Source organism: Eurytemora carolleeae, unplaced genomic scaffold (assembly GCF_000591075.1).
Source record: "Eurytemora carolleeae unplaced genomic scaffold, Eaff_2.0 scaffold282, whole genome shotgun sequence".
In the NCBI taxonomy this organism is placed as follows: Eukaryota; Metazoa; Arthropoda; class Copepoda; order Calanoida; family Temoridae; genus Eurytemora; species Eurytemora carolleeae.
The window spans coordinates 116,766-138,621 of record NW_019396282.1 but is presented as its reverse complement, the minus strand read 5'-3'; the positions used below and the strand labels follow the sequence as shown (position 1 = coordinate 138,621).

At 33.6% G+C, this 21,856-nt stretch overlaps 1 protein-coding gene across 3 annotated transcripts; it reads right to left on the bottom strand.

Moving 5' to 3' along the window:
* Positions 1-385: 385 nt before the first annotated feature.
* On the bottom strand, positions 386-20,861 carry LOC111700114 (ral GTPase-activating protein subunit beta). Of its 3 annotated transcripts, XM_023470932.1 has the most exons (27): positions 20,693-20,861; positions 20,176-20,265; positions 18,679-18,818; positions 18,073-18,155; positions 17,696-17,749; positions 13,581-13,660; positions 13,373-13,457; positions 12,777-12,917; positions 11,871-11,968; positions 11,378-11,451; positions 10,903-11,084; positions 10,394-10,510; positions 9,535-9,759; positions 8,851-8,935; positions 8,420-8,478; positions 7,879-7,970; positions 7,593-7,646; positions 7,135-7,226; positions 6,620-6,761; positions 5,889-6,017; positions 5,491-5,601; positions 4,637-4,726; positions 3,642-3,745; positions 2,541-2,587; positions 1,707-1,811; positions 1,007-1,055; positions 386-602 (listed from the first exon to the last, which is right to left on the bottom strand). In XM_023470932.1, the coding sequence occupies exons 1-27, from the start codon at positions 20,789-20,791 to the stop codon at positions 401-403; spliced, it is 2,829 nt and encodes a 942-aa protein (XP_023326700.1). In that variant the 5' UTR covers positions 20,792-20,861; the 3' UTR covers positions 386-400. The 3 variants fall into 3 exon arrangements, with proteins under 3 accessions (XP_023326700.1, XP_023326701.1, XP_023326702.1); XM_023470933.1 differs by lacking the exon at positions 17,696-17,749; XM_023470934.1 differs by lacking the exons at positions 9,535-9,759; positions 10,394-10,510 and having other exon boundaries at positions 20,693-20,860.
* Between the last annotated feature and the right edge of the window lie 995 nt (positions 20,862-21,856).

Below are 21,856 nucleotides of genomic sequence, written 5' to 3'. Positions count from 1 at the left end.
GCTAACGAAGACAACCTCCAATCAAAACGTGTCATTAAAAATTGTTCTTAGAATTGTTTTTTACATAAGAATTGACTATCGCCATAGTTCTGTGATGAAATTTTTAAATTCACTCTCCCCTAATATATATTGCTTGTCTGTCTGTCCGTTTAAATCAAATAACCGTTAAAACGGCTGAACTGATCGGGTCCAAATTTTCTGTAGAACCTCACATGATTCCAAGGAAGGTTTATAGAAGCTCAAAAGTACAAAAAATTTAGATTTTTGAAAAATTTGGAAAATGCGCGAAAAAAATATTACTAAATCCCCGAACTTTTTTTGTTTTTGCCTTATACTGTAGAAAAAGAGTAGGTGCTCACAGATAGAGCCACAATCATAAGTTGATATAGTAAATAAATTACTAAATAAATATAAGAGATATCCATGATTGGCAAAAAAACATAAGCATCGATGTAATTTTGCAAAAACATAATCTTCTGTAAATATTGAATGATTCAAATAAAATGAGACCTTGTTCTGGAATATTGATCCTGGCTAGACCCCTGAGTAGTTCTAGTGCTGCTAGACTTGTCGCTAAATCACTTTTCCAGCTCGAGATTAACCTTACCAGTTCATTCATCAGGAATAGTCTCAATACAGGAGGGGGGGGGGGGGGGGGGGGGAGGAGGAATATTTCTTTTTTAAAAAAACCTCTTTTTTCAGCGGTGTACAATTTATTAAAAAATCATTTTAACCCCCCTTTTTTAACTCTTTTTTTCCCAGGAGTAATGTAAACAAAAATAATTTTATGGGTTTTATTCTGGGTGAGGTGTACCGTGTAATTCTTGAAAATAAAAACCCTGATATATAAAATGCCACATTCGGAAAAAGGCAAAAGGTTTAAAACAAATTGATTTTTATTAGAAAAGGTGTTTTTCATCAACATAAGCCTCTATTTGATATTTCTTTGTTTTCTTTTCCAGAAAAAGTAAAAAAAAAAAAAGTTAATTTGATGAAATGTTTATTCCTATGACAGACTAGATAGGTGGCTCGGACAAACAGTGCATGAGCAGAATCTGAACAGAAAATAATTTATCTTTATATTCATACAAGTTGTCGAAATAAATTGTAAACTAAAAAAAACTTCATTAAAATATTGTTAACTTCATTCATGTTTTGAAATTCTAAGATAAGATTCACTAATAGATTATCAAGTATACAATAGATGGCAACAGAGAAATGTACAAATTATACATGACGTCACAAGTGTCAAATATAACAAGAAAAATTTCCTCACATTAGTTGACATATTTTCTAGGATTAAATAAAAAAGTGTTAAAACAGAAAATAAAGAACACATAAAATTGCACTTATTTTAATGTAAGATAAACACTTTATTCTAAAATTATCACAACTATTAATAATTTTGAAGGACACAAAAACTGAATTGACACATGTGACGTCAGACTTGTACTAATATCTATTTGATATTCGATATCTATGGCTCTGTTGTAATATTTCTCACCCGCCCTATCCCCCCTTAAAGGTAATAAAATAATAATAATAGTTGAGCTTTGAGATTATCAATAAATTGGGCTTTTTACAAAAATGTATCCGAATCTTGCAATCAACTGCAGAAAAAACTTTATTAAAAAAAAAAATCTTTGAGGATGGGAATTGAGAAAAAAATGGTAGGTAAAAATAGATATACTAAAATTACGTAATACCGGTGACATTATCTGCGTATGACGCATCTAGCATATGCTCCTGAAGACTATGCCTGTCTCCAGAAATACTCGTGTAATCACTCATCATGCTCACTGAATCACTTGCTAAAATAATATGAACAAAACTAAATAAATAAATAAATAAATAAATGGGACGGGACAAGAAAAAAGGGAAAATTGAAGAAAAAAAATCATTAAAAATCATACAGAGTGACCCATAAAACAGTGGAATAGGAGTAAGACATTTAAACAATCTGGTATTTAATGTGTTTTTTGGTTATTTACAAAATAGTTGCTTGAGGATCAACAAGTCAACAATGGCAGTGTTTTATGTTCATCGGACTGATAAAAGCTGGACTGTAAGCGTAATTTCAAGTGACCCTCCATGCAAAAATGGCAATGTCTGATTCACAACGGTAGCTTTGACACCATAATCTGATAAATACGGAATATATAAAAAAGTAAGTGTTAAAACCGGAAAATTCCTAAATGTTTTCCGGCAGTGAAAATGTGCAAGTCACTTCTGTAGAGGATCCATAATTGAAAACATATCTTATTTATACTTGATCAGATAAAGCTTTAAGAGTACCATTGTGCATCGGACAATGCCATCTTAGCAATGAGTGTCATTTCCCAATTATAACTTTTGTATGGGTACTTTTACTTCAATCATGCATGCAGCATTGTATAAAGCTAGCTGAGCTAATTAAGCATAATACAAATTTAAAAAAATGAGAAAGTGATTAACTTTACACAAATCAAATAATAAATAAAAAAGCTGAGAGAAAGACAACATGGTGTCAGCTGTCTTTTCTATTAAAAATATTTCCCTACCGGCTTGAAAAACACCAGCCGAGTTTCTAGCGGAGTTATCAGAAAACCTATAATAAATAATATAATTTAATTAAAACTAGCTGAAGTGCCCGGCGTTGCCCGTGGAATTTAAAAAAAATTATATACAAAATTTCGCATTAAAGAAAAAAAAAACCTCTGATACCCCAAGAGTACCCATGGGTTTCCTAAAAAAAATTTTAGCCAATTTGGTCCAGCCGTTTAGCCAGCCATAGCTATCATATATTTATAAATGAGCAAAGAGCTTTATTATATAGATATATATAATATATAATTAGGGATCTACAAAAAGCTGAAAGAATAAAAAGAAGAATTTAACTTATATTAGAATGTTTTGTCGATATGTCTTTATTTGAAAACCATGTGAAAATAATTTTCAAAATGGGAAACTTGAAGACTTGGTTTACTCATATCAAATCAAATAAGACTTGTAAGGATACCCTACTTCCACGTACAATTCCGATAAGACTTTACAAAATCAAAGAAGAAACCAAGCGGCCTTTTAACTTGCAAAAGAAAGAGAGCACCATTTAATTTAAAAGAATTAGTTTTCCTTAAATGCCCACCTTGTAAGTTATATTTTGTGTAAAAAATGGTACGAAATTTTCTCGTTATCGAGAAGGTTCAATTGCCTTTTTAGATTTAATTTTGTCCCGAGCTTTAGCGAGGGACAAAATATAATCTAAAAAGCGAGAACCTTCAAGATATTGAGAAAATTTAAGTCCAAAAACTTTATAGCACGTCGTGCCAAAATAATAGTGTTATAGGTAATTTTATGAAAATTTGTGTACTTGTCTTATTTCAATGTCTATTTCTAGACCAAATAAGCTTTGAAAAAAAAGCAGAATTCTAGATATAAAGTTAATTTCAATTTTATTTTCATTTCAATTGAAAATTTTTTTTTTGGAAATATCCTTAATTGTTTTAGAGAAAATCCGGGAACCAATCAAAACTTGTACAGATAATTTAACTTTATAGCACGATGATTACTTTATAGCACGTTCATTATGAAATTCACGATGAAGTGAAGAAGAATGATAAAGTACACAATAGTTTCATAAAAAAAAATATTCTAAAGCTGACCCGTCGTTCTGTCTGAGCTCTGCTTCCTCTAGTGCCGCGGCATCCTGAACTGTCATGAGCAAACATCCCAACAACATCTGTGTATTCACGGCCTCAACCTCGACCTAAATACAGACAAGTAGAGGTTAGAGTAGAGGTCAAAGTAGAGGTCAGATTAAACAAATTGTCGAATTATGATAAGTAATACTAGCCATAATAATAACTTCTTCTCTAGTGCAACTGTCCCAATAAGGAAAAAGATTAAATCTTTGTGCCTAGTACCTATTTCTCGCTATTCATTAATTATGACCTCGAAATTAATAGTTTGCGAGAGGTAATTGAACTCTTGCACAGTTATGGCTAGTTTAGCTACTAATATAGTACAATCTCAGCCAGCAGTAGTCTGAGTAGTCTATACGTGCCTAGAGGTCCGAAATGTTGTATTGTGAATATCAGGATCAATCAAACAGATTAATTTAATTCCTCTTAAATATACCGTGGTTGTCATAATCTTTAATTGAGGGATCAGACATTTATATTAATCTTAAGCAGATCTACGATTTGATTTAATTCCTCTTCAATATACCGTGGTTGTCATAACCTGCAGGGACAACGATAATAAAATATAGTGATCAAGTATTGATACTTAAATTCAAAATTGCCTATATTGGATATCGAGATCAGGTGTTTTAGGAATAACAATATCGACACAAAATTTCCGATCTTAGTTAAACTCATTCTTTGTATTCATTAATTCTGAATGCATTATAATCAACATGCAGAATGATGAAGATTAAAAAATCTAAGAATCGTTTGGCTTTTCTACAGGAAAGAAATCTGTCAAGGACCCCGATATGGACCCCCCAGACCACCGTCAGGTGAGAGTGCCATAACTCAAGATACCCCCTACCCGTTCCATCCCCCCCCTCCCCCCAACTTTTCCCAGTCGGGGGAGAAGGGGTGATACTATTAAAACGAGCATTTGCAATTTTTAAATTGTTTGATTTCTCTGTTACCTGAAGGGCGTTAATTAGAAGGTTGACCAGCCTAGGTTTGAGCTGGTTAAAGTTGTTCACCGCTGGTCTCTCTCCAATTGGCAATAACTCCTTAAACAAAGATTTTCGAACCAGCTGCTCGGCATTGCCCGTGGAATTTTAAAATCACTTAAAAATAAAAATTTGACAGTTAAAAAAAATTGAATTTTGAAAAAATAAATTTGATATTTTTAGCCTCTTTTATTCCTCATAAACTTTCAGCCAAATTTGGTCCAGCCGTTTGGCCAGCTGTAGCTAACATATAAATATACATTATATAATATAAATGTATTACATTTATATAAGAGCAAAAAGCTTTATTATAAAGAAGATTGATTTGTAATAATGGAAAAATTTATTAAATCATGATAAATAAGTATAAAATTCCTATATTTTTCTAAATGCTAACAAACACTTACCAACCATCATTCCGTAGAAGTCAGAATTAAAGAATTTTATTATATTTGATTTCCCAATTTAAAATCGTAAATAATGACTAAGTTATACTTAATTTATTCTATAATTCAATTGTAATTATTAACTTAAAAAGGCCTTATGGAATAATTTCATTTTGCATTTGAGAGAACCATGCTCGATTCACAACCGTACCCTTTACGCCTTTCTCTTATAGGTTCGAAAAGTGTTAAATCCTCTCAATTTCTTCATAATTCTGTGTAGCAAAAAATCCGCAACTCACTTTTGTGGTAAATCACTAATTGAAAAAGATACAATTTTTTTAAAGAAAAGTCATGAATATCTTTAAAGGTGTCGTTATGGAATGCAACTCTAATTGAAGGTTCACTGTAAATTACATCCGTAGGCCCTTAAACTCATACCTTGATCTGCATGTTAGCGAAGTGAAGAGGTAGAGTGAGCATGGATTGCAGTAAATGTATCGCTGCTCGACGCAGGTCAGCTTTGTTAACATAGCTGGCGGTTAGTTTTACCTTAATCAAAGCATGTTATAAACAGTGTTAATAGCTGATCAAAAAGATAACATACTACACACTTTCAAAAATACTGTAGAATTGAAATTTTATGAACAAGAGAGAATTAGTTTAATTAGGTCTGTTTTGTTGAACTACGTCTACATAGTGCCGGCTGACTCAGCTTGAGCCCATTTTATGGTTCAATTTAGTACCTACTCCACTGGAAAAGTAGTTTAACTAGGCATAAATACTACCTAATGAAACTACTTCTCTCAATTGATCAATGGCAATATCAGATTAATTACCTCCTTTTCTGGGAGAACAGCCTCTAGAGCAGAGACAATGCTTGGAGCGAGGACGTTTACTCCATCCAGATCTATTCTCAGCAGATTACTGGAGTTCAGGAGAATACTTGCCAAACTCTCCGATACAACCTGATCAATCAATCAATCAATCAATCCAGATCTATCCTCAGTAGATTACTGGAGTTCAGGAGAATACTTGCCAAACTCTCCGATACAACCTGATCAATCAATCAATCAATCAATCAATTCAGAGCTATCCTCAGTAGATTACTGGAGTTCAGGAGAATACGTGCCAAACTCTCCGATACAACCTGATCAATCAATCAATCAATCAAACAATCCATCAATCAATCAATGAATTAATCAATGAAAGAATGAATGAATCAATCAATCAATCAATCAATCAATCAATGAAAAATCAATCAATCATATCTATTCTCCGTAGATAACTAGAGTTCAAGAGAACACTTTCCAAACTCTCAGATACAACCTTACTTATCGATTAATTAATCAATCAATGAATTAATGAACCTTTCCATGTCCTACTATGAGACCGTTCTGTACTGCTAAGTAGAACCTAGCAAGGTAGACGGGTAGGATCCCCCCCCCCCACAATTCCTTATACACCATCCTTATCATGCCCTACTGTGAGACCGTTCTGTATTGCTAGGTAGAACCTAGCAATGTAAACGGGTTTATCGATTAATTAACCAATCAATGTTTTCACCAACCTTATCATGTCCTACTGTGAGACCGTTCTGTACTGCTAGGTAGAACCTAGCAAGGTAGACGGGTAGGATCTCTTCTCCAGTTCTCTTAGAGCAAAGCACACGACACAGCGCACCCAGAGCTTCAGCTCGTCCAGACTCAAACCTTCATAAAAATTTTATCATTAAATTTTTCCAGAATTTCTTCGGCTGGAGCAATGCAGGGAGTGAGGGATGAAGTTCGTAGATTTAAAAGGTATAATTAAAAGAACTTTCCGATGTATCTTCTTAAAATCTGTATTAAAATTCTTTTTTTAGTTTTGCAATATGAATCTCTAAATAAATTCTTGAAACATTTTGGGATATGAAGAATTACTCACCCCAATTACAACATGAAATGACTCTAATATTTTAGAATAAATTCACAAATAAAACAACAGATTTTTTCTACATTTTTCAAAAATAACAAATAAGAATCCTTATGCATTATAAAAACAAGTTTATATTGACTTTTTTAATCCGTTTTATTTTGTTCATACTTGTCTGGAGTTAGTCCTGGTGGTAGGTCTACAGGTTCAGAAGTCATTGTTGTGTTTCCTTTTGATAAACTAGAGGGCCGAGAACTACCAGTCTAAACAGTAATTCATTTTTTTAAAGGGACTGTCCATGTCATTAGAGTCTAATGCCCGATTCACACCGGTACCCTCACGTTTGTCTAAGAAAACTGACAGAAATATTATTGTTTTTCTCTCTTACAATTGATCATTTTCCATTTTACATAATTATTAATTTAGATGACTTACGGAATTATGTAGAATAAACAAGGAAGAAATGAACCAATAATAATAATATCTCCCTTATTTCTTTTCAGATAAATCCTTTAAGGTTAAAATTGTGAATCGAGGATAGAACACTTTCATAAGAATGCTAATTATTCATTCAGTGATTTCCTTCCTCACAAAAGTCATCATTAACAAGATGTGAAGATTTATTTTACCTGCTCCTTTTTAGATCCTCCAGTCTTAGCAGCATCAGTTCCAATAAAAGCCGCCTTAAAAATTTAACTTTTCGTCTCTTTTATATAACACATTAAGATCAACTGAAGTAAAATCATTTTCTGTAATTGTACGGGAATTAAATTTAAGAACTATTTTTCAAAACATAACAATTTGGGCAAACTCCTGCTGCTTTTGCGTTGTTTTAAGAATAAAAACGCAAAAAATAGCTCATTATGTACTTTTAGACATAAAAAAGTATTTAAAAAGAGGATCCTATGCACTGACCTCAAAGAGCCATAGACCAAATAGATGAAGAATAGAGTTGCAGGAGGGTCGGAGAGGTGAGGGAGTTAAATTATGCTGATCAGATAGTGTACCTTAAAAGGTTTTGCAATCAATCAATCAATCACAGATTGAATTTTGTCAATTAATCAATCAAACAATGAATCAGTTTGTCAATCAAACCTGTCAATCTAATCAGTCAACAAATCGATTAACCAGTCAATCAAATCAATCAACCAATCAATTAACCAATTAATCACTCAACCATTCGATTAACCAATCGATTAACCAATCAATCAATCAATCAGTCAGTCAGTCAAATTAGTAAACTAAAAAATCGATAAATCTATCATCCAATAAATCAATCAATCGTAGCAAAACTAAAATAATATTTATCCATAACCAGTTGTTCAAAAATCTTTGAATAATTACTAAAACTAATAAAAAAACAAACATCAAAATAATCAACCAAATTGATCAAATAAATATATTGTTACTAAAAATGTTTTCTAAATTCTTAAACAAAAGGGTTATAATTAAATACCTGTTACAGCGGCCAATACTGCCGTTGAATTCACGATGCTTTGTGTAGACACGTTCATACTAGAACAAGAAAGGTTATCAGAAAGGTTTGTAAAAAAAATTCGAGATTTTTCTTCTGTCGTTGGGCATGCCGGATTCACACCGGCACCCTTTCACCCTTTTTCTGATCAAATAAAGTAGCTTGAAAAGATTGTAATTTTGACAAGTGGCACCATTGTGAATTGGACAAGTAGTATCACTTGAAATTACGTATTCAGTCCCTTTATCTACCTTGTAGATGATGTAGTTGATGGTGCAGCTGATGTAGCTGAGCTAGATCTACTAATTGACATAATCTGACCGTTTATCTACCTTGTAGATGATGTAGTTGATACTGCAGCTGATGTAGCTGATCTAGATCTACTCATTGACATAATCTGACCCTTTATCTACCTTGTAGATGATGTAGTTGATACTGCAGCTGATGTAGCTGAGCTAGATCTACTCATAGACATAATCTGACCAGCCCGTGGTAATCCTACAATATATTAGAGGTTTAATATCAATTATTTGTTTCTCAAAGTTGTGCGAAATTATTTTTCCAGAATTGAATAAACTTTTATTTACTATTTCTCATACATACGCCACTCTGCCCCCAAGTCCCCCATTATTTCAAAATTGTTTTCTGTTTAAGTTTTTTTTTAAACCTTGACAATGGGGTTAATCTAATTCAGTCAGTGTGACTAAGCGCTATCTCAACCAAAAGTTTAGCCTCTTAAAAACCAATTCAAATAAGTGTTGATCTTAAGGGAACCAACGTGGAACCACCCACAGTAAAAAATAATAATTAACTAATTAACTAATCTACGTAATTTCATTATTAAAATAGATATGATAATGATACAATAAATACTAATACTAATTCATTAATTTTTAATTACTAGTTTAAAGCATGCAAAAAAAACAAATTTAATAACCCATGCCAATAATTAAACTAAAAACTAAAATTTCATGCAAATAAATTCTGATAAAAAAAATAACAAAAAACTTAACTTTACATTATTAAAACAATTCTACGCAAATAATGCAAAATGAGGATGAGAGGGATAAAAGCTGTCAGGTTTCTATTCTCCAAACCTTCAAGATTCGGAAGCGCGTTTCCATCCACAGAGATTGCCCGGCCCAAGGCCGTCTTTTCCACCACAGAGTCTTTGGCCGTAGGTCGACCAATCACACTCTGAGACTTTCCCACGTCACTTCGCTCACGCATTATCGGCGTCTTTATGATCGAGTCCTTGAGCGATCTATTCTGCGCGCGCGATGGAATACTTGACATATGAGAATGCGCTTGTGCCGCCAATCCTATGTGCAATTAATTCATACTTATATAATAATATTACAACTGCTAAATAGCTAAATACAATATACAACAAGTTAGGGGCTCCGGTTGCTTATTTATAATCTAAAAAAATGTCAAATACAAAAAGAGTTAAAATGTGTGCTATGAAATACGTCAAGAGTATAAAAAAAGGACCTTCACAGAGGCTGTCGACTATTTTCAAGTACTACTCCAGATGAGATTAACAACAATACCCTTTAAACCCTCGTCTCACCAAAAATGATTGATTTCCTGTAACAAACATATTGCAGTCCTCTGTAAATAGGAACTTCCGGACTAATGCATCAGACGAGGGAAAAAATTGTCAGCACGTATCTCTTGTAAGGGTGAAAAACGACGATATCTGCTTCATTGTTGCTCAGATATGTTTTGAAAAGGGTACCGTTGTGAATTAGACTTGTATCGTATTAGATGGAGGGTTTCTTGAAATTATTTCGGCAGTCCCTTTCAGGTAGTATTCAACAACAGACATGTATTTGACGTGCACAGCGATCTATTCCTCGGACAGTTCTTGGTGAAACCAAAGTTTATTTCAGGATTCAAAGCAATGAACGTCAATAAAGCTACAAGAATAATCAAATTATCAGCATTAAGTACCAAGAATAATATTTTTTCGGGATGCAGGGGGAGTAGGAATGAGAGGATTGTTAAGCAGAGCGGAGACAGGTTCAGGTTCAGGGATATCCTGATCCAGGTGCAGGCTATTGTACACACCTAGAGAATACACCAGCTCGGGTTTTTAATTTTAATCCTATTCGGAGTTCAATCATGTATATATTCATCTTAAATATAATCCTCACAATTATAATTAATTAGTTCCCATAACCACTCATGCATAGAAGATTACTAAAAAATTTTAAATATCTTAGTTCACAGAACCATTTGTTTATAAATTCTTAAAATACTAATTTATAATCGGAAATTGAAATGGTTCTTTTTTACAAAATTAATCTTATAAATGTAAAAATTGCTTTCACCATCTCACAAAGCTAGAGGTCAGAATTAATATATATTAAGAAGTAGTTGAACTATCAGTATCTAGTTGAACTATTTCTTTTAATTATTTGCAACCCCAGCTCAACCATATACCCTACCAACCCATCTACCTAGATATGCATCTACTATAGCGGAGACCCCCTTCATGGCCCTGAGGAAGATTGTGGGAAGAGAGACCAGACAGGGGTGGTAGGTTGGATCTATCACACCGAAGGATTTCAGCGCGTACTCTTTGAACTGCTGAGTGTCGCTGACAGAAACCGGTTTTGATAGTTCCACAGGGTTTCCCAGACTATAAGAAAATTATTAAATAAAATCATTATTTTATTTGGTAAAGTGGGGATTCGACACTTTATGGCACTAAATATACAAAGACCATGTTGTCATTGACCTCAACTTGAACCTCTATAAAACTCCACAGGGTTTACGTGACTTGAAGATCATTAAATTAAATTATTATTAAATTATTTAAGAAGATTATTAAATAAAACTATGATTTGACTTGGAAAATCTTTTTTGAGCAAACTTTTCCGAATCATATTTAAAAATATTTTTTTAACAAAAAATATAATTTATGTATTTTACCAGTTAAGGAATCTATACCAGGACTGTGCTACACATTCATGGGTCATCTCAGTCGGAACCAAATCCATATCTTCCTGTTATAAATGAAACTATGGTATAAATCATACGTTTATGAAAGCGACATTTGTTCTCAAAATCCACCTTTTTGGCAAGTAGTTAATTCGATTGTTTACACTTGGGGTCGCTTTTTGAAAATAAAATCGCTTCCATATATCTTTATCTAAATATATTCACAAGCAAAACATTATATTTTCAGTCCATAACTATATTTAAATGCATCATGATACTGCATTCGTTTCTTGAAAAAATGGATCTGAATCAATTATTTTTTTTCCTGAAGGAAATTTTGTTTGTTTTTCCGTTAGCTTTTATGCCGGTAGTACAACGCTAATTCTGAACAAAGACTATTTCGCATTCGTCTTTTAATTCCCGTATTTATTGGGACACCCCCCTGGATCAAAAAAAGATTTTTATAAATCGTAAAAAAACTTACCTTAGGAATATTTAGAACCGGGAACCTTGGACCATATAGGAACGCGATCAAGCGAGACGTTAAGGTTAGATTGACACGGTTCCATTGCGTCACAAGTCCTAGAATAAAATCAATCAATCAATCTATCGAACATTTAGCCCAGATTAACTTGTTTTCTTTGAAAAAAAAAGATAAAATGAGAATAAAAGCGAATAAAATAACCCAACATTTTAAAATAAAACTAAAAAATTCACTTTTTGTTCATTGGAAAATGAAAATTCTTTTCATTTGACTCTCCCAAAAAAAGCGATTAACTTTTTTTCATTTCTGGGTAGGGAATTAGCTTGAGAACCAAGCGTTGCCTGGAAATCAACGAAAATAAAAAAGTCAAGAAGATTTTAACCCAAGCTAATAACATTCCCGCGGATCTACCATGTTTAACAATTATAATTTGAGGCAAATCGGTCCAGGGATTCATCAGTTATGATCAGACATACAAACAAACAGACAAATAGAGATTACAACTTTATATATGGGTCATTCTTTATATTTGAACTCAGCCAGTATTTGGAAATCATGGTAGTCAATGTCATGGATTTATTTATATTTTGCACACAGTAACATATTATAAGAAGATTAAATCCAAAATTTCAGCCTTCAGGAGGTAGCTGAATTGATAAAGAATGACCCATATATATTATACTAGCTGAAGTACCCGGTGTTGCCCGTAAAATTTTTTTTCATCGAATTTTGAAGAAAATATTATTTTTCAAGAAAAAAATTGGAACTTTTTAAGCTTTTGTCACCCCTGGGTTTCCTCAAAAATATTCAGCCCATTCGGTCCAGCCGTTTGGCCAGCTATAGCTGACATATATATATATATGAGCGAAGAGCTTTAGTATATTATAAAGATGATAGATCTTCTACCTGCTCTGTGTCTCCAGTTCATGCACATCTCCCTTAGTGTTTTCCAGAGGGTGGGACCAGGGAATGATTTAACGCAGGCGATTAACCAAATCTCAAATAATACGCCCAGCACACGTTCACACAGCTGATCGCCAATATCATCTGTAAAATATAATTTCATTAAAAGGACTGTATTCGTAATTATAAGTGACCTTTCATTAAAAAAAGGTGTCAAGCTCAATTCACAACGGTACTTTCGAAATCATAAAAGGATATTGTAATTTTTCTGCTCAAAGTGTTTAATTCGGGAAATTTCTTCGCTGTTTTTGAAGCTAGAAATGCACAAGTCACTCTTGCAAAGAAATCATAAATTAAAATGAACAGTTTTAAAAACAAAAACATAGATATACATTTTTTAATTGTTTAATAGATTACTCAGATAGGTAAATTATTTTTTTTTGTGTCTTCATCCATTTTTCAGTAATACTTATTCACTAATGAATTGGCAGCCAATCAACCTACCCTGGTTAGGCGGGTCTAGGCGTTTAGAGATAATTTCCAAGAGAACGATTTTGCCCCCCCCCCCCTCCATCCCCTTCCAAACAATTCCGCGTTACCTTTGACAGCAGGGGGAGAAAGAAGTGCATCGTTGATTGCTAGAAGGAAGGAGAGAAGAGCATCCCAAGTACCCCGCTCCATTATCTTTACAATTTTATTAGAATACAATAAGAATTTGGAGATGAATAGGGTTTGCTCACAATTAAGGGCGACTTAAGCTGGTGGGAACTTTTTTAAAGCTAATAATTAGTTAATGGCATATAATACCTGGGATTGATGAGCTAGCTCTTGAACTCTTCTGAGTACTCTATGACAGACTACAGCTTGTCTATGAATCGTATCCTGGGCTGAAATATTATCAAACATTTTATTATCTGTCAGTATGAAAATTTCGATAAACTTTTACTGAAGTTATCAAGATTTATTTTTAAGTGACCTTTCAGTGGCATGTCCGATGCACAGTAGTACCCTTTAAGGACGCGCAAATCTTTGTTTACTTATATGAAACATAATTTTTTTTGGTGGTTTCGTTGTCAAAGTGACTAGCATATTTATGCAGCAGAGACAATAATGGAAATTGTTATAATTTTTGAATTTTCAAGATAGAAATAAACGACAACTTAATTATTTCTGTAATAACCGTTCTAAGGGTGCCAATGTGAATCAGACATACCACTACAGAAATGGAGGGTCAGTTAAAATTACGAAATTTATTTGAATTAGTTTTTATGGGGATCCGGGATAAACCAAATTTTATTGGAAAAATTAGAAAATTTTCCCTGTTTAATATCGAATATCAAGCAGATTTTTTAACCAAATTAAATCAAATCAAACTTTTAAGGTCACCTTAAAAAGTGTGTGCATCATATGCATTCTAAAATTCCCAGCTATGCAGAGGTAAATTATGTCCATAATAAAGTTTAAAAACAAAAATGATATTCTGACAAAAATTCATGGTAGAATACCAAATTTTTGCTTAGGTTACTATTAACATCTAATACCAGTTATAATATCCATGCATTTCACTACAAACTTAAATCTATTATGTACAATAATGAAAAAAATGTAAGAACTTTATCTTAGCGTTCATGCGATACAACGTTAAGATTAATTTGACAAGAAAGAAAAGAAAATAACCACGAAGATTTTTGACAAAAAAAAGAAAGAATAAAATCAAAATTGAAGAAAAATTTTGGTTTATCAACTAGAATTAAAGGGAAACTTATGAATATGAACCAGTGTTAAGATAAATGTTTGGAATATGAACCAGTATTTAAGATAAATGTTTGGAATATGAACCAGTATTTAAGATAAATGTTTGGAATATGAACCAGTGTTAAAGGTAAATGTTTGGAATATGAACCAGTGTTAAAGGTAAATGTTTGGAATATGAACCAGTGTTAAAGGTAAATGTTTGGAATATTAACCAGTGTTAAAGGTAAATGTTTGGAATATGAACCAGTATTTAAGGTAAATGTTTGGAATATGAACCAGTATTTAAGGTAAATGTTTGGAATATAAACCAGTATTTAAATATAAATAATAGGAATGAAAAGGAGAATTAAAGCGAGAAAATAAAGAAAGAAAAAATCCAGGTCAGCACTTTGATAAGTTTTCATTGTTCATGCAACAATTTACTAATTTTTTGATTTGTGTTTGGAAATCGAAATTAAACAAAAACGACAACTTAGTTTTTCTAGCAAAAAATAAAGAGGAAATTAAGACAAAAACTACCAATTTTTGGGTTGAATATTTAAGAGAAAAATATCAAAATCGATTTCCAACTCTTTTTGAAGAATCTACAATCTACATAATTGAACCACAGGACCAGAAAATATGTTTTTTAATCTTTTTGTGAAAAAGAACTTTCCTAAAACTTAAATTTTTTTAGATCCGTTTTTCTCAGCAACCTGAGATCGGAACTTTTGGTGTTGAGTATTGTTAATCTTGAAAGATTGATCTCGATATCCAAAATGGGAACTTTAAATCCCGTAATTAAAGTTAATCCTGCACAGGACCAGGGGTATTTTAGTTCCAAAATTAAGTTGAGAAATAAATGCAGCAAATAATGTCAAAAGCATAGACGACGTTCAAGTCGTCTTACTACTGTCATGTTTCGTGGGTCCAAGTTAAAAACTTTTGAATATTTGATCTAGTCCTGCGAGTCTAGCTACGTAATTTACCTAAATCCTGATAAAGGAACGACGTAGCTGGAAAACGGGGTTTATGTTAGTAATCAATCAATCAATCTACTTTTAAAAAATTTTAAAATGCAAGATTTGTTCAAGCTGACGCAATGACATGTTCAATTTAACAATAATAAAAAATCAAGGAATAAAAAATTCTAAAAAAAATATTAGCTTTGTTCAGAAAGGCAACATTTAAAAATTGTTATATCAAAAAAAAAATTGCATTAATTATTTAAAAAGAGCAGCAAAATATATACAAACAAAGCTGAAACCAAGGGCGTACATAGAAATAAATCTAGGGGGGATTCAAATATACGTTTTTTTGCAAAATTTGTAAATTCAAAACATTTGGCTTCTTGGATACTTTGAAGGTACACAGTTCATTTATCTTGCAAGTACTACTTTATCTCTCCCTCAAACAAAAACTGCAAACTAATTTTTTTATGCTGTTCACTCCTTGAAAGTGTTATAGCCCCGAGTTTAGGGGGGGGGGGGAGGTAGCGTTACCCGTCCTTTACAAGTCTAGGGGGCACTGCCCCCTTGCCCCCCCCTGTGTTCGCCCTTGGCTGCAACTTAAACCCTTGATTTAATAATAGTTTTCAAACCGTCACCATTTAGAATAAAGCGAAAGCTGGTTTACTATTTCGAATTTAAAGACTCCCTCTCACTCTTTTAGGTTGAAGGGTTTTATTAAGAGTGCTCATACAAATTTTAGGACTCGGTACATTTTTAAACTCAATTGGTACCAACTAGGGATGGGCAATGACTTTGTTCGTTTTTGTTTAACTTTTAAGCAGTGCTCTTAAGATCCGGATCCGTAAGATTTTGGCTTCCTGGATCCGAATCCGGATCCGCAAAAATATGCGGATCCACAGATCCGGATCCAAGGGGTAAAATATCAACTGCAACAAAAAAAAACTTTTTTACTCCAAAAACCCAAATCTGAACTTTTGAAAAAAGAGCGATTATAAAAACTCATTTCTGAATGGTTCATCAAGTTTTTGGATAAAAATAAGCGAAAAAAAATAAAACAAAAAATTTGAAATTTTTTTTTTTTTTAATTCAGTACACCTTAAATTAATGACCTGGATCCGGATCCATTTTTTTTCCAGTGCGGATCCAGGATCCGGATCCGGGTCCGCATCAAAATGAAATGGATCTTAAGCACTGCTTTTAAGGTGTTTAAACTCATATTTAAGGTCCCACTACAATCTAAAGAATTTTACGTAAAATTGTGCATTGAAAACATTTGCTTTTTAAATGTTTACCCTGTAAGATGAGATGTACATTATGCAACAACCAATCCAAACTATCGTCCCCCTGATAACATCTCTTCGGGTCAAACTATCGTCCCCCCCCCCTGATAACATCTCTTCGGGTCAAAATTTTACTTGGTTCAATAAACGAAAACTTTTACTTAATACAGTTTTGAAGTGTTGGGGCTTCCACACGTTGAAAAGAATTTGTGTGGTACAAAAACCCATTATAATTTTTTTTTAACTAACAAAGTTCTTGAAGAGGAAATGCTAACCAGAGCCCGCGACTTAAAAACTGCGGCTCGAGCCGTAATTCCTGAAACCCGACATTAAGACCCAATCTTCAGCCCAACTCTGACGACAGCTTGTGTCACGTGATTGACAGCTGCAAGATCTTCGGCTCGACAAAAGGAGTTAGGCCCAGTGAAAATAAAACCGACCTTGGTTGGTTTTAGTTGAGAATAAGGCCCAATGTTGAGTATTGATCTCATAAAAACTCGGAATGCGTCAATGTCTACCATGAAAATCCGCCAAATAGAATATCAAATAAGATGCAGCTTGAATCCGAAAGCTTGAGCCGTAAATAAGAACCAACGACAGCTTAGACCTGGGCCGTATTTTCCCGAATTTTTAAAAATCGCGGGCACAGAGGACGAAGAGGGGTTGAGCTTCTGTTCCCCCCCTCACGCATAGTTTCGCCTTCGATGGTACTTATTAAAATGAGTCTGGTATTCTCGAGCATCTAATTTGCGTCAACCAAGGGTCATGTGGTATTCGGCAGTTTTGCTGATTTTTTTATCAATATTTCTGAGCCCGAACCGTAATCTTTGTCTTACAAATCAAAATTAAAATTTAAGAATGAGAGAGAGCGCTTCTAAATTCGAAATTAAAGAGAGAGAATTTTGAAGGATAGAATCAAGTGCATCCTACTCTTCACCTGTATTTCGACCCTTTGCATTTTTGTCAGCTATTGTGTTGAGTAAGTGCTCTTCTAGATTATACTATGTTAGTTTTAACAGTTTCCAGGGGTATATATTTTCATTATTTTACCCCCCAGGAAAATTATTGTAAGTACTTTAAAGTCAGGTTTTTTTCATACAAATTGTTAAACTTTTGAGAGATAAAAAAACATTAAAAAAAGGAAAGCATTTTGATCCCTTAAATATTAAAAAAATAACTTTTATTAAACTTTTTCCTCCAGAAGGAAGGGGATTAAAGAAAAATATATCAGAGGGGGGAGGGGGGTTTGGAAAATATATACTCCTGACAGGTTGTGCATTGATATTAGTTATAAACTTTAGCCGGATTCATTACCTTCTCCTTTCCTAGGAATAAACAGATGGTTTAACTGTGTGATTATCTTCTGAGCATAAAAGTTTGGGTCTTCTTGAACTGGTCTGAAACATACAATACAAGGATTAAAACGTTTGGGGACTCTTGAAGCAGTCTAAAACATTGCAATTGAAGGATTGAGAATTAAGGCTTGAACCTGTCTAACACAATGCAATAAAAGGCTTAAGAAGTTTGGGTCTTCTTGAACCGGTCCAAAACATTGCAAAATAAGGATTAAGTAGTTTGGGTCCTCTTGAACCGGTCTACAACATATCAGTGTAAGGATTTAGAAGTTAGGATTATATGAACCAGTCTAATAGATTGCAATATAAGTAAAAAGAAGTTTGAAAGATGCGTCTTTAACAGATGACAACTACATCAAGAGTTTAAATTAGATTTTTGAATTCAATTATTATTAAAAACACAGTAATGGGGCTAAAACGTTTCATTATCATTACTTTACTAAAATTGGTGATTCTCTTTCTGGTTTCTTGCCGGTTCAATTTAAAAGGAAGTGGCTCAACAAAGCATAAATAGTTGGACTACATCTTGCTTATCATTAAATCTAGTTCCTAATTGAAAACCTACTTCGGAACACAGACTTTAGGGTTGGGGAGTAGAGCAGAGAGCCATTCACAGTAGATATTAACACTGTCGCGGATGACCTCATGTTCAGTTAGAGGCAGGCAGAGGCCATGACAGATGACCTCCATGCACCAGTTCACTTCCTAAAATAAAAAAAATGAAAATTATTTCTTGTTTTCACATGTTAAAATATATTTCAAATTAACTTAAAGGGAGTGTTCGCGAAAAATGAAAGGGGGTTTAGGCTTAATGCGATAAAAAAGCGCTTTTGTTAAAGACGTCTCATACCTTATAACTTCGCGTTCATACAAATTGAGAAAATTGCAATATACGACTTTGACCGTAAAAAATCAATTTAATTTCAAACAAATCATTCAGATATTACAACCTATAGTCATCGATTATCTTTCGCCACATTTGTATATAGTTCATATTTTGTAATATTTTTGATTTCGTTTTTATAAAGATATTCCTCTGTCCCTAGATTTTCGAACATTCCTGGAAAATATGAAAATGTCGTATTCATTATCAATTCTCGAAACAGGAATAAAAGTAACTATCAGATCATAAAACATAGAAAAGATTATGAAATATCAACTAAATACGAATGCGTCGAAAAATCATCGATGATTATCGGTTGTAATAACTGAATGATTTGTTTGGAATTAAATTGATTTTTTTACGATCCGAGTAATATGTTGCAACTTTCTGCATTTGTATTGACGTTACGTTCTTCGGTATAGTCGGTTTTAACAATTTTCTCTTTATAGACGCAACAGATAGAAGTAAGATTAGCAGGGATCAATAGCGATTATTTTTCGCATTAAGCCTATACCCCCTTTCATTTTTCGCGAACATTCCCTTTAATCTGCAATCTAAATATCAAACGGCTGAACCTAATTGGCTTGATTTTTTTTAAGGTAACCAAGGATACCCTGGGGGTAACATCGGCTAAAAAATTAGATTTTTTTCACTCTACGGGCAACGTCGGGCGCTGCAGCTAGTCATTTCTAGAGTGATTTGAACTAAATATTTGAATCTGGGACAACAATTCTTAACCTTTAGAAAATTGTAATGTATTGAGTACAAAACTGACAAACAAATCCTTAAATTATGGAATATAACGTTGATTGTTTAAAGATTTCACTACAGTGATAACCAGAAAACTGTAGGATAGGAAGACGACATGACATGCAATTGATGTTGTTACAAAGCAAATAGGTATAAGTTATTAAGATACTTTTGAAGGAAAATGGGTCTGTTTACACTGCACAATTGCTGTCCTCAGGTTCATTGAACTATTTAAAGTCATAACATGAGTCTATTCCAGAGTTTTCTGGTTTTCACTGTAGTATAATCATTTTTACAGAAAGATTCTGTCTGGATGGAAATGCAATAGTTTGTTAGGACACCCAGTTAGTAAAAGATAAAAAATACAAAAAGCAGTTCATATATCTAACTATGAACTATAGAAAAAAGCTTCAAAATATTACAAGGAACCTGTTCAGTATTTAGTGTGGAGGGTTTTGCATCAGAGGGAACCGTTATTCCCAGATGGGAGGCAACAGTTTTAACAACAGCAGCAACAACCTAGATATAACAGTTTTAACAACAGCAGTAACAACCTAGATATAACAGTTTTAAAAACAGCAGCAACAACCTAGATATAACAGTTTTAACAGAAGCAGCAACAACCTAGATATAACAGTTTTAACAACAGCAGTAACAACTTAAGCAAAACATATTTGAAAGTAGCTGCAATATCCTAGATAAAGCAGCTTTTTGAATAGAAAACCGTCCCCCGGCCAACACAAAAAAAAATATTGAAAACGGAAAACATGGCTTCGCGAAGGGCAATAATGCAATATGTTCCCAAATTACTTTATTATTTCTGACTTTAATAAAAAGAGGTTTAACAAAAATTCCACTTGGAACTTGGCTAAATATTGACAAAATTCACTGACCCGTAAAAATTCCTGAGTACGCCTTTGGTTCTGATAACTTTTAGATAAAAAACCTGTTTTCCATCATCTTGGGGAAGTTTCGAAAGAACCGATTGCGTAGCAGATCCAAGGGACTGAAGCTGAATTGTGAGAGAGCTCCAGTCTGCGTACATATTGGCGTAATTTAAATAATCTGGTTCATACGCAGAACATATTTCTGAAATATTAAAAGCATTTTTAACAGGAATCATTAAAATAAACGAAGAGCCCAACTTTTTTGAGGCAACTCATAACACTCCCAGTCCCAGGAAAGGTTTGCTCAATGATCGAAATTGAAAAATTGTGCCTGAAAGGTAATGTTACATCGTCTAAACGCAGCATTCCCTCTACTGAACTCCTGACCTACTAACTTTCGGACTTACTGCAACATCGGATCTATGGCAACTGTTTACGTTCGTATTATTTTAGGGTTAGGTGATGCTAAACAATTTTTAGGCCGAGCGCTGCGGCTAGTACAGGCTATGGGGCCGAGTGCCGCGGCATAGGACAATCTAGGGGGCCGGGCGTTGTGACTACATGTCCATATGGCAACTGTAAACCCACGTGCTGTAGGTCGGATGTAAGTACATAGCGGAATTGGCGTCAATCGAAAAATACACCATCGACTGATATAAATGTCGATTGTCATGATTTTTAACAGAAAAATTCGCGAATAATCGGTTTATGATAAAAAGAAGTCAACTTCAAAATCAACAAATACCAAGTTAAAACCGTTTCTAGAATATCGGGGTGCGAAACGCCCTAAATTCCTAGCTGAAATAAATCTTATTTTGCAACATGTGCACGACGTTCAATTCTTACACCATGAGAAAAAGACTAGATTGTAATATTGTATGTAGCTAGCTACAAAACAAACTTGAATAAATAGTGGATAATTTCCTAGAAAACGATTTTTGGACCTGCCCCCCCCCCCCTCCTATCAATTTTGTACATGGATATTAAATGTAAGAGAATCTTAAATGTAAGACATATGGCCGCAGCGGTCGGCCCCCTAGCCTGTCCTAGCCGCAGCGCTCGGCCCATAAAGTGTCTTAACCTAAACTAACCCTAAATAATAATAAAAAAAAATAATAAATTCGCTGAAAATAAGTGGTCATGTACAAAATTGATAGGAGGAAGGGGGTCCAAAAATCGTTCCTTAGGACAGACCCAAATAGTGGAACTGGAAAAATATTTGC